This window comes from Eurypyga helias, unplaced genomic scaffold (genome assembly GCF_000690775.1).
Source record: "Eurypyga helias isolate BGI_N326 unplaced genomic scaffold, ASM69077v1 scaffold1593, whole genome shotgun sequence".
NCBI lineage: Eukaryota > Metazoa > Chordata > Aves > Eurypygiformes > Eurypygidae > Eurypyga > Eurypyga helias.
In genome coordinates, this window is record NW_010242941.1 from 7,602 (window position 1) to 21,226 (window position 13,625).

The 13,625-nt window shown below is 38.0% G+C and overlaps 1 protein-coding gene across 2 annotated transcripts in view; it reads right to left on the minus strand.

The window, feature by feature from the left end:
- Nucleotides 1-1,228: 1,228 nt before the first annotated feature.
- The window catches only part of PHF20L1 (PHD finger protein 20-like 1), a 52,337-nt gene continuing 39,940 nt past the window's right edge, over nucleotides 1,229-13,625 (minus strand). For both annotated transcript variants that reach the window (XM_010149215.1, XM_010149214.1), the window contains 7 exons: nucleotides 12,359-12,523; nucleotides 11,801-11,982; nucleotides 9,778-9,877; nucleotides 7,422-7,617; nucleotides 6,666-7,029; nucleotides 2,764-2,926; nucleotides 1,229-1,603 (listed from right to left, as the gene is read on the minus strand). In XM_010149215.1, the coding sequence (XP_010147517.1) occupies nucleotides 1,461-1,603; nucleotides 2,764-2,926; nucleotides 6,666-7,029; nucleotides 7,422-7,617; nucleotides 9,778-9,877; nucleotides 11,801-11,982; nucleotides 12,359-12,523 (1,313 nt within the window). In that variant the 3' untranslated portion in view covers nucleotides 1,229-1,460. The remainder of the gene's footprint in view (nucleotides 1,604-2,763; nucleotides 2,927-6,665; nucleotides 7,030-7,421; nucleotides 7,618-9,777; nucleotides 9,878-11,800; nucleotides 11,983-12,358; nucleotides 12,524-13,625) is intronic.

Genomic DNA, 13,625 nt, shown 5'->3' on the forward strand with positions numbered 1-13,625 from the left:
TACTCTTATCAAAAGGTAAATTCAAGTTTACTGTCTATCGGTTCTAAAATGCATTTATACAGATAACTAGAACTGATAAACAGACGTGAGGCATAAAATGTTCAAGTATCTTAATGTCATCAGTTAAATAGCCTCCTTTTAACAGTCATATTTTACAAATTTCAAAACCTGTACATACATTATTTTCAATTTTAGAAACTGCTTGTTAAAAGGTAACATTTGTGTTAACCACCAGTTCTAATAGTCTATTGTAATAAAACTAGACATGTGTAGATAGAAATGTATATAGTATGTATATATGTACGTGTGTATCTATACACACATACATACACATACGAGTGTGGATGTAGCACTGGGTACAGAGGCAACTTAGAAGCACAGGGAAAGTCCTGAGCTCAAAATCCATCAAGAGCTAATGGAGCAAATAGGTTGCCTTTGGTTTCATGACATTTCACTCACTGAAACTGAAAGATTTTTTTTTATAAAAACATCTTGGATAATGTATCTTGTGATGTTCAGTGGTTTAGTATATTCACAGCCACAGACAGTTTTGCTGCTTTCGTCCTTCCTCATCCCAGCTGAGGATGGTAAAGTTGCAGAGGGTCAACACCAGAACAGAGCTACCCAGGACAAAAATTGTACCTTGAATCCTGAATACTGCAATAGAACATAAAAAAATATAAACTAGATACAATTTTGGATGGATTGCTGGCACCGAGTAGGACTTTGGAAAAAACCTTCATGTAAGTCGCAATCAAACTCTTATCCCAGTGGTTTTAGTATTATTTGGCACATCTGACCACTATTTGCCACTTGAGTTTTAAAGGAGCCTAAGGGTGCTGTAATAAGGATTTCTATTTAAAAAAATACTTTAAAAAGGAGACCATGATAAGTAATTTCTTTCAACAATCAAAGCTAGGATGTTCCTTTTCCTGAACATTCTCGAGAGAAGGAAATAATCTAAAAAACTTTCAAAAAACTTTCCTTGTAGAGAGGATACAGATCTCTCTGCGTCTATCTTCCACTAGCAAGACAAAAACGAGGTTCATTAAAAAAACAGTTCCCAATAATTTTTACTCAGTCTGAATTGAATTTTGCAAATTTAGATTATTTTTTTTCCTAACAGTTTCAAGACAGTAGCATTGCTCTTCAGAGAGTTTTTATTTGTTCAGCTTTCTTACACACGGGGATTTTCTTGCTTACCATATTAAAATCATATCAACATCTCTCAGTATGTAATATATTACATTTTGGCATTTGAGTGTTGAATATTCAGATTTTCAGTGTAACAGATTCCTTGCTCAAGATTCCCTCTCCATTCTCTAAAGCTTCAGGCTATTAATGTAATCAGTGAAGAACCAGATAAATGCTCAGCTTTTTGCTACCTTCCTGTCAGTCTTGTGGCTAATAAGAAAATTCACTGTAAAGAACCTATTTTTATTTCTTTATTCTTCCTGTTGTCATACAGAGCAAAGGGTTGCTATTTGCTGTACTTTGCCCATGTCAATTAAGAGCTGTTTGATACGTCGCTTGAGCTGAGGCAACCTTGCCAGAGGATCCGGTGGTTCCAGTTCTCCAGTGAAATCAAGCCAGCTTTCTAAAACTGCAGGAAAGAAAAGAAGTTGGTTAGAATAAGTCTCCAAGAAACAGTTTTCATAAAAATTGAACTTCTTTCTTACACTGGCCTTTATAAAAAGGGAAAATACACTGAGGCTGTGATTTTCATTTAACAAAGGAAATCTTTATTAGGGAAAAACCAACTTATTCCCTGTTTCACTCAAACAATCCAATTATCTTCCGATTTGACAGTTATTATAAAAAGGTACCTGGGAGCAAAGTACCCTTGGCGAACAATTTACCATCTACACAAATAAAAGAAACCTCAGTTCACTTCCTTCTAGCTGTGACAGTCCTGCAACAGCAGGACTCTGCAAATGCAAGGCTTGCTGCTCTCACTTGAATAACAGCATTTGCAGAGGGTGTTTGCAAGGCTTGCTGCTCTCACTTGAACAGGCTCCTGTTCACAAGGGCCAGACTACAGAATGGTTTTCCACTCTTCAACAAATGCTTTTCAAGAAATTTCTATGCTTGCAGACACAGAGAAGGGAAAAGGTCAGCCCTGATAGCCTAAAAATACTGCCTAGTACAAGCAGGAATATTAAAACTGCAAATAGACACCTTCATCTGTCAAAAGATAATTAACAACTCCTGTAACTAGACTACAAACTCCCCCCATCATTGGTTTCTATGACTGATGAGTAAGTTTAGATACTTTAATATTTACTCCTGCACTATAATCTCATTCAGGTTTGCTCATGAAGCCTGATTTGTCTTCCTGAAACCAGTTATTTACAAATATATAGCAAACCAAAGTTGCAAGCAGAATGAACACTTTTTTTCCTAAATATTGTCAAATACCAGAGCAATCAGGTCAAAGACACTCCAGGCATAGAAAGATTCATCAGCTTTATGATCCATATCCGGACCAACACCGGGCAAGTTATCTAAGCCTTCTGATGTCTGCCTAATATCACAAACTGAATTTTCAGGGGTCCCCAGCGCTTAATCTACTTTATTGGGCATTCAAAACCTGTGGAAAAGGGTGGAGTGATCAAGGGTACAAGTTCTGATTATAATTTTGGGTACCCAAATTTGAACACAATTCTAAAAAATCCATCCCTAGGGTCTCAGATCCCCTTCAACAGAAGGGCTATGAAAGATGCTGTTACAAGTGTATTAACAAGTATCTGGCAATGCAGTTACCATCAACTTCTTTTTCAATCAGGTCCATTCTGCTGGTGACTTCGTTCTGTACATTCTCTATATGGGTAAGGAGATTTAGCTGCCATTGAAGATGTGTGTCCACTTGTTCTTCTGAGCCTTTTCTTTCATTACAAACAAACACACTGTTTCCTTCAACAGAATTCTTCATAGGAGCAAGAGAAAGAAAAAAAAAAGCCATTTAAGAGGGTTTTTTTGGGTTTGCTTTGCTTTTTTCAAATTTCTGGCGTTGACGTCAACACTTGAGTCACATGATATACTACGCTGGTTTAGAACTGTACTTCTGCCTACTTGACAAACAACGTACTCAAAGAGCCATGTACCATGACGCGTCAATAGACTAAACCAAACCAAACGCAAAATTGCAGAGGTCACTGGGGAGTGAGGCAAGAGGTAAGGTTTACCAGCTCAGGCACATTGTTTAATGCAGTAATACAGACTGCATTCCCGTGCCCTTTTTCTATAAATCATGACTTAGATTATGATGCTGAACTGCATCGCTCTATCACCCCCAAAAGTGTACAAAACCCTAAAGTTAGTTTCAACTTCTACCAGAAAATGAAGGAAAACTCCCTAAAATGCAGCAATTCCAAGAGGTCAAAAGCAGCACTATTTTGCAAATTCAGCTGGCCATTTTATTTGTTGATTCAGACAGAACACTTCTCTTCCCACCATTGCTGTGGTCCCATGCAACTGGCAAGCAGAAGTCTGGGACAGAATTGAACACGTTTGGGGATAGTTACAAGGGCAGTAACACGCAGAGTTATGCAAACACAGTATTTGAGGATGATCGACTTCTTTGAAATAATTAGTATCTTCATAGCAAGTCAGTGAAAATAAAAGTTCCTCATCATTCTGTATCTGATGTTTCAGCTAATGAAAACGACCAAAGGAAGTATACCAGATTTAATGAGGTAAAATGTTCAGCATCTCCATTGATTAGCAGGATTCACAGTTTCTATTTTATATCCATTATTACATCATATCTGATGAAGTTCTTTCACTAGTGATGATTCTATTTTAGAGACCAAAATGCTGAATACGGGTGCTCACAGTGTCAGTTCACGGCAAATGCCAGAAAAAGGAGTGAAGTTCACTGCATTAATACACTCCTCTGACAAAGTGGTTAGCTACAATTTTTTCCCCCATCACATGAGAAAAAAAAATGGTGCTAGGTCTGTTGTTAGAAGTATTTTTTCAGTCAAGAATGAGATGACTGAGAAGAGAGGAAGAAAATAGGGACTGAAATATTTTAAGTTACTACTTAACCAAAAATTAAAACTTAGATTAATTAAAAACGAACAAACAAAAAAAAAAACCACAGATCTTGCTCATAAAGCTGCCAGCAGGTTGGTCCAAGTCCTGCAGGACACGTATTGTTAATATTCACAGTATTGATTAAAAGAGTTGAAGTTATTTATTGAAAACAGATTTTAAAAGTCATAAAAGCCTCTAAACTCTCAAACCTTTCAGATAAAATCTATCATCTCAAGACATCAGGTTTGCCTCCACAATGTTTTCACTATATAAAATATTATTAATCTACATAAAGAATATTTCCAACATAAATAAGAAATGCCCCATTTCTTACAATTTTCAGACCCTCTCTAAAACCGTAAGGGCACCCCCACCATTTTTTTACCCTGCTGTATGGGGACCATAACTCCAAAACCAAGATTGTGTTAGGTGAATCTTTTAGATACCCACTGCAGTAGGTTAGAGAAAATCTTAAAACTAAGTAACTTAAATGCCATAAAAGTATTGTTTTTTTTTTTCTTTTCCCTTTTAATCACTTGTGTATTTATTCAAATGGATAGTAAATGCTCACTGAAAACTCAAACAGGTCCTGCTCTGAGCCGAGAGATCAATGCAGGCAACCAGGGAGTGGTGGCAGCGGTGGTAAGAGAAGCTGGGTAAAGGGCCCAGCTTGTGAAGAAGAAATAAATGGGAGGTTCAGGTGGGGGAGGCTTGTGCTTTCATAGATCCATAAAATGGTTGGGGTGGGAAGGGACCTTAAAGATCATCTAGTACCAACTCCCCTGCCATGGGCAGGGACACCTTCCACTAGGCCAGGGTGCTCAAAGCCTCATCCAGCCTGGCCTAGAAGACATCCAGGGATGGGGCATCCACAGCTTCTCTGGGCAACCTGTTCCAGTGCTTCACCACCCTCTCCAGGAAGAACTTCTTCCTGATATCTAATCTAAACCTCCCCACTTTCAGTTTAAACCTGTTACCCCTTGTCCTGTCACTACAGGCCCTTGTAAAAAGTTCCCTCCCAGCTTCCTTGTAGCCCCTTCAGGTACTGGAAAGCTGCAAGAACAAGGAAACTAAATACAGCTTTAAAGAGGATGTAGAGTCCACAAAGGAACTTGGTCATAGCCCATCTGAGCACTGTTTATAAAAGAACAGAAGATATGTTACAGAACTGCAGATTAAGATAAAGGAAAACGGTATGGAAAACCAGAATATTCAGGGCTCTGTGGGATGCTAGAAGGGAGACTCTAAAGCCTCACCCAGAACATTTACAAGAAAGGTGAAGAAGGTACCTTACAGAGAAGTCAGTTCATGTAAAAGTGGCACTTCAATGTCAGTGTCATCACGGTATTAAGGTAAGTACAAACCGTTCATGGAGAAACCAAGGAGAGCTTTTCCATGTGGAGTAAGCCTACACAGAGAGCCCTGTTTCAGGTATCAAGGCGGACTCCTGACCACAAGGTGAACTAAGATATCCCTAAAGAAACACTGCTCCCAAACATGTATCTCCCTCACTTAAAACAGAGAGCAACAAGCTTTTCAGATATCTGCTTTAGTCTCTGGAGGAAATAGTTTTGTTTTATTGTTCACACATATTTTAATTCTAAAGATATTTATACTACTTACAATGACAATTAAAGCTCCTGTTGGAAGGAAAATGTATTTCACACTACTGCATGTCTCCTTGCTACACAAATGGAGTATAATCATGCAATCTAGCATACAGTTATTTCTAACTAGAATAAGAAAAAATTTTCCATTCAGACTATATAGCTTACATGCCACATTTTAAACTAGAATTAAAGAAAAACCATCTTACTCATTTCTTCCACACCAGAACCTGTACTTGAAAAAGGGGATTAGTTGGCAGATTTATTCTCACACAGTTGGCATTGTAGAAAACAAAGGTTTGGTTTGTTTTTTGCTCAAAGAGAACTCTTCACTGAAACCAGACTAACAAGTTTCAGAACTTTTCCAGAAAGTACTGGATTCAAACCATTAATGCAAAATGAGAGATGTTTAAATAGCCAAATAGGATGCTGACTAAACACCTGTGAAGCATTTAATTAGAAGAAACATGCAGTAAGAAAGACTCAAAAAGAATTTGCACATGAGGTGAAATCAGTTGGTCAGTAAATCATTACTGTGGGCAGAATTCTACACAGTGTTGCCAGTAAAGGGAGAACACGATACAATAATAAACACTTTCACAAACCTCAGTTTAACAAGAAGCAACAAAACCATAAGTAGAAAAACAGACCTGGGAGAAAAAAAAAGAAAACTCGTCCTGTTTTCCTCACCTCAAAAAAACATTTAAGTTCTGTTTCAAGGCCCTGTATTCTAAGCATTGGATTTTCTTGTTCAATCTAATGTTTTGAAGAAAACAAACAAACAAACGGTTTAGCACAGGCAATACTTCAATCACACTTTGCATTTCACCCTCCAATCAAAATGGGTATAGTTCACCTGAAACTATTTCAGTGACCCAGTTTTGCTTCTATTGATTCCTGCTTATTTACGTGATAAAATATGTTGAAATATAACAATAAACACTTCCAAATACTTGAGTTTTATCAGACTGAACATATTTTTCCAGCTAAGAAACTTTCCAGATGAAGAATAATAGTTACCTGCTCATTCATGCCATCATCTTTAAAAGAATATTGTAAACAGTTTCTATTCTCTGTGTGAAATTCCTGATCTTCCTCAAAACTACTTGTATCTTCATCATCTGAGCTCATAGGATCAGCAACTGTTTTGCAGTCTTGACCAAAACTCTGTGGTTTTTGGTAACTGTGCTCACTTGTGATGTAAGTTTCTTCCATCTTCTGGGGTACAGTGGGTGGCTCTCTATGGTTGTGACTGTGACACGTCCTTTCCGTTGGACTAACTCCTGGCAAAGTCAATTTTTTCTCTACCCCAACAGTTATTTGTTCTTGTTCTTTTCTCATCCCTGAATAAGCCCAGAGATGAAGGTCTGGGTGATGCTTATTTCTGCAAGGGAGGGGAGGGAAGTCACCATGTTAGAGAATACCACTTAACAGCACTGAACTATTAATCATCCACTTCTGCTAGATCACAGCTACTGATAAGCTCTATTATCAGAATGTAAGTATTCCTAAATCACTCATCAATTTTGGATAAATCCAGAACATCCCTTTAACACAAAAATTAGTATTTTAAGAAAATCACCTAAAACCCAATATAGTGGATCTGGTCAGGTGCTAAACACCTAACTCCCACAATACTTCACGTTTTGCACTCAAGTTCTTTAAACTATTATACAAGAAAGAACTTTTAATGTGAGAATAATGCACATGGAGTAACGGTAGCCTTTGCTACCTAAATATATAAAGATGGAGAATGAACCCTGGACTGATACTTACTTCAATATCCCAATCTTCAACTGCAGTCCATGCAGTATTTCAGTTACACCATATACATCTGCCAGCAGGTGATGTGTTGACACAATCTTTTTGGCATTAAGATGAGAGTAGTTTTCTTTCAAAAATGATAATCCACACATGTGGCCATTGTTTAGCCAGTCTTTATCATAAAGATATTTGGCACTCCACCTCTGACCTGGGGTAAGCAATAAACAAATTGAAGGCAACAGCAGAACAGTATTTGAAACTAGAGTGCTATAATTATATGCTGTACTCTCCTAAACGTCTCCTAACATTCATGAAGGAATGATCAAGATCTTGCTATTAATATATTAAAACTTAGTTTTCATGGATTAAGAGGAATCTCTCAACACTTATGAAAACAAAAAAATAAATCTGAAATCTCAAGGCCTCTCTAAGTGGCATTTGAAAAATCTAATCACCTTTGCAATCAATGTACAGGATATTAAGAACTGTGCTATTATCAATCTAACTGCAAAAGAAAGTGTAAAGTGGCATTTTATTTAGCTACTGTAGTCTACTTTTAAAAAAAGAAAGCCTTAGTTACCAAGAGAAATGTTACAGAATGGGTTTTATATGGACATATCCAAAACACCTGGTTTGTTTTTAAGACAAATACTTTGCTTCATTCACAGAACAGTCAGTATCTATTTATTAGAAACCATGAGAAGGCTGCACGAAAAGCACATTTCAGTGTTGTCTGTCAGCAGTATTCTTGCACTCTCCTCCGAGCTGCCTTTTATCGAACACAACTAGACAGGATATTGATGTGCAGGCCTCAGGTCTCCCATGCTGTGGCAACATCTACAGCCTTAACCCAACAGGCGTGAACGAGTATTTAGCTAACGCTTCTATGGTTAGCTAATAATTATAAAAAAAAAAACCAACAAAACCAAACACCCAAAACTAGAAGTGTACAATGCTAATCATTCCAACATTATTGTTTACAATGAGGAACCCAGACAAACAGATTGACTAAGACTGCAATATCTTACACTCAGTTTCATATCAGACTATCATCATACACAGAACAAAGAATGGGTTGATGGAAGCCCTTCATACCTTTCAGGAGAATACCCTGTCTATCTCCTTTCTGCCCATTATCCCAATACACTTTAAAATACTGACATTGTGAATGACCTTTTTCTCCTGACACAGAAAGAAAAGAAGTAATGGTTAGGAAGGGAGAGAAGATAAAAATTAGGGACACAGTCTCTGTATAGCGGGGGATAATGAAGTACCTAGTACAGTGCAAGGAAAGAACACAAGACAAATTAGTTGGTTTTATTAAGAAAAAGTTTGACAGCTCAAAGAGTACAGCACACAGAACTATCAAACAAGACCATACCATCAACTTAGAGCTTGACGGATGTGACTATTTCCATTTGTCCCAATATGAATCTATTTTCCTAAACTTTCTTCTCAAAAATAACTAATGAAAACTGAGCTATTTTGTACCTCTGCAAACAGTTTTCAGACGTCACTTCTTTGTTCCATAATGGAAGTAAATTTGGGGGTGAAGTCTCCCTGCCCTTTTGAAACAGCCTGGCTGTTGGCTACGTCACCAGAAGACACGTATGTGCGCTTGTACCTACTGCAAGGACAAATGCGAAAAACTTTCTTCCAAATCGTATTGTTTTTCTCCAAATAACTTCTAAGAAAAATGGTGTTTTAGACAGAATAATTTTTAAATCAACACCTCCTACTCAAATCTATTCAGTCCAAAAGTAAATAGACTTCTCCTAATTCCTACCATTTCAAACTTACCCTAATCTTAACTTCAAGATGTGCTGTTTGTGCACTATTGTTTACCATAAAGTGCTAGATTTTTTTGTATTTTAAGTATTCAGTTCCACACCTCTATTTACACAATTCTGGACAAACACAAACATTATAAAATTGTAAGCAATATGAAATGACACCTACAGCATATTTGAAAACACTGTGGTAATGAGTCCTTTTTCTCATAAAATAGTATTTAAACAAACAGATGTGATTCCAAGTACACGATAAAGCAGATCCCTGAACAAGAACGATCTGCTTACAACGACTTTTCAGACTACAATGACATGAGAAAGTGCTAAGGTTTTGGGGGAATTAAGTTTTAACAACTAAAGCAATGGTAATTAAGGTCACAAAAAAGTTTTAGCATATCCGAATAAGATGTTATTAACAGGAAAGTAAGTTTCTGCTCAGAGCCAGACTTAGAAGCACTTACCCCGAACTAGTATAACAGGTAACAGAAATCAGACAAAGCTTTAACAATTTAAGCAATGCATAACATGTCTGCTTAAAGTCCCCAAGCAGACAGCTGATAAAGGTGGTTTGCCCGTACCTGGTGGATCTCTGCAGATGTAACAGATGTACTGGTCTGGAATGCTGTCCTCCAGCAGTCCCATGCACACACTGTGCTGCCAACACAAGCACTCTTCACACTGACATCAGAAAAAAGAAAAAACAAAAGCAAAAAAACTAAACCCAAGAGAAGTAGATTCAAAAATCAGGAGCTATTTCTTGTATTGTCAAAATGCAGAGAACAGCAGTTTAACTTAAATAGCTGGTTTGAGCAAGATTATTTTAGATGGGCAATTTGTGTTTGGGTAGGCAAAGACATCAAGCTAAAAAAACAGCTCTAGTTCTGAAAGTTACCTCAACCACAAATTCCATACTGGAAAAAAAAGAAATTGAAGATGAAATATTTAATATTATTTTATTAACATATTCAGTATTTTAGCACCTAAGGATTTAGTAGTGAAACATAAGACAGGAGTATAATACTACAGTAAAATAGAAAGATAATGGAATACATTACAGCATAACAGTGAAAAGGAGAAAACTCTTCAGTTTAATTATTTATATTTACAAAGCATCTCTCCAGTGCGCTAGAAAGATGTGTTTTTAATATCGCACCAATGGAAAATCTAAAAGAAAGAGAAAATGAAGAGAAATTGAAAGAGGAGAAACAAGAGCATAGGAGAGCAAAATAGAAGTGGTAAGACTTGCGGGCCTAGAAACAGCAAATGGGTTGCTCTCAGTGAGACAGTGCATGAAGGGTGGGGAAAAATAAAGAAAAAAAATCAGGCTGTCATTGGACTTAAACAGGCAGGAAACTACCTTGACACTTAAAAATATATTTCCCTTTCTCAACTCAGCTTTTGCCTGTGTTTTAAAAATCTGCTGGTTTACTTCTGGAATTCTCTCCTCTTTGCTTTGCCATGTTTTTGAGCATCAACTTATTCAAAACACTGAAGTCACTTTTCCTGTTGTTACAACACTACAGCTACCATTTCTTTTCCTCTCTCTGAAGGTTTCTACGCCAGTCCATTTTTTCCACATTATTACCACAGTTAAACTCCTGCTTAGCTCCTCCAACACAGCACTATGTTTCAGTAATGCGTTCCCAGGGACGGTCTTTGTGTCCCTTCTTTTCAGGTCTTTCTGTTATTTCCAAAAGACTTTCGACAGTCATACTTCCTTCCTTCAAATCTCAACTAAAAAGGCTCCTCCGTATTTTCAACAGAAACTCTACCAAACTAGTAGTTGAATACAAAACTGTTTGAGTGGGGACAAAACACAGGAAGTTCATGGCTTTTTTTACTGACAACTGAGTTCTCTCTCATTGTTGCTTACATCTGATCCAATCGCTATACTATGAATTCCGTGAGACAACCCCTTCATATTACTCATTACTAGATGGGAAATGCTCCCCTTACTGGAGTACAAATAAGGAAGCAGCAGTAGTTGCAATCCATCAGGACCTGAATATTGTGCAGACACTGTATACACGTCTTCCCTTTTCCCTGCACCAAGTAAGATTTAAATTCTTAGCAGTTTCTAAAACCAGCTAGAAATCACTGGTTTGAGAACTTCTGTTCTAAAGATGAAGCACACACATCACTGTTACTGACAATATTAACATCTATCTAGCAGAGAGCTTGGATATAGCTGAGGTACATCTACAGTGAGCAGCGTGGTATCTACAACTGGTACTGCAAAGCACAAGAGCCAAACCAGAAGGGCTGGTATAATCAGGATGGTCTGCAGAAAGAAGCGATGATTGGCGTGCAAGAAAGGATACTTTATTCCGAATTGATCAACTGGCTATAAAGAAAAGGATTACCTTTCATTACAAACCTCTTGCACATATCAAATTGCTAGAGAAACCCCATCCTAGAGTAACGGTTCTGCATACACCGAACACAGGCACAGCAAGTGCAGAACACTAAGGTTTTGTTACTGTTTACTCCTCTTTTCAGCTTTCTACATAACTGTGGTCTCCAACACATCAAAAGGGCACCTTCACAAGCAAGACATTCACATGGGAAATACATATATCCCCCCTGCTTAAATTTCTTTACCTGAATCATAAAGCCATTTTCTTCATCCAGTTCACAAATGCATCTAACAATTTCATTGAGAGCATCATCTTCATCCTGAGACTCTTCAAAGTTAGTTGAATCAAAATCCTGGTTGTATTCATCACCACTAAGTAACAAACTCTCTGTAGAGGAATCATCCAAGAACTCCACATCTGAAAGGTCTAGTAAAAATGAACATATGTGAACTGTGTGTGCAGAGACACAATACTTGACAGATATATAAGGGGTACTGGCAGTTAAAAATCTGAACCTGGATATAGCAAAAAAAAATATCTCAAAACACGCTCCTGGTATATTAGATTGCCTAAAGAATTCTGCAAAATGCCTTTAATATGGCCTCCTCAAAATCAAAGTAGCAACACTTAACCAAATCAAATACAACACACAACAGCTTGAGGAGTGTAAGCATTTTTATGGAAATAGATGAAGTATAATTCAGTCACCATATTTATAGCTACAATCCCAACATAAAACGAATTATTTCCTTTAAAACAAAATTAAGCCTACAAACTGAAAGCTTCTGTTCAGCCAACCTACTTTCTCCACTGAGGTCAACAGACAAGATAGCTCTTGGATACTGGTATGATGTATTCTTCTCTGAAAACATGCTGCGCAAAGTCAGAGAGCTTCCTGAGGACCGTGTTAACGGAGAGGAGCACCTGTCCAAGAATTCAACAGAACTATCTTCATAATCTGAATAATCTGAAAAGGGGAAAGAAAATAAGTGACTGTTACAGAAGTTTATGACCAAAAAAAAAAAAAGTGAAGTATACAGCAACATTATGTTCAGGAGAGTATCAATACTGAGGTGTCAGGATGTTGAAACTGAAAATACGAAATGGCAAAAGCTCTTCATAATTTATTTTATGAAAAAATTTATTAAGACATAATGTAGACTTCCTTACCCACTTAACTTCCCCATCTCTGAATGTAGAGAGGAATAATTTTCCCTAGAAAATTATACAGTCCCCTCAACTGATCCTGAACCATCTGCTATCCTTAGAGACGCTGCTGGTAGCTCTCTCTTTTTGCCTTCAGTCTGTTTGTAGCACTACCAACATCGCTACCCAGAAGTAACTGCAGACTGTCCTGTCAGCTTAAATGATAAAAGCTTGTCTGCATACCTACAGAGAACAGGGAACCCAAAGAAAACTCTCCTGGGATGCTCCCAGGCACCATCTGCCATTGATAGGCCAATGGCTCCTGGGATGGGACATCATAGAATGGTTTGGGTTGGAAGGGACCTTAAGGATCACCTAGTTCCAACCCCCCTGCCATGAGCAAGCACACCCTCCCCTAGACCAGGTTGCTCCAAGCCTCATCCAGCCTGGCCTTGAAGACAGCCAGGGATGGGGCATCCACAGCTTCTCTGGGCAACCTGTTCCAATGCCTCACCACCCTCTCCGTGAAGAACTTCTTCCTTACATCCCATCTGATTATACTCTGCTTCAGTTTAAAACTGTTACCTCTCATCCTATGATAACGACTCCTTGATAAAGAGTCCCTCCCCACCCTTCTTGTAAGCTCCCTTTAGTACTGAAAGGCTGCTATAAGGTCATCCCAGGGTCTTCTCTTTTCTTGGGTAAACACTCCCTCAGCCTATCTTAATAGGGGGAATGCTCCAGCCCCCGGATAACCTTCATGGCCCTCCTCTGGACCCACATGTGCAGGTCCATGTCCTTCTTACGCTGGTCAAGAGACAATTAACAATCACTATCCATTTACTCTTCTTAAAACTTACTACATTAAATACAAGTGAGTAATCAGATACCCACACTTCCATCCTTCTGCAGGAACCATTCCT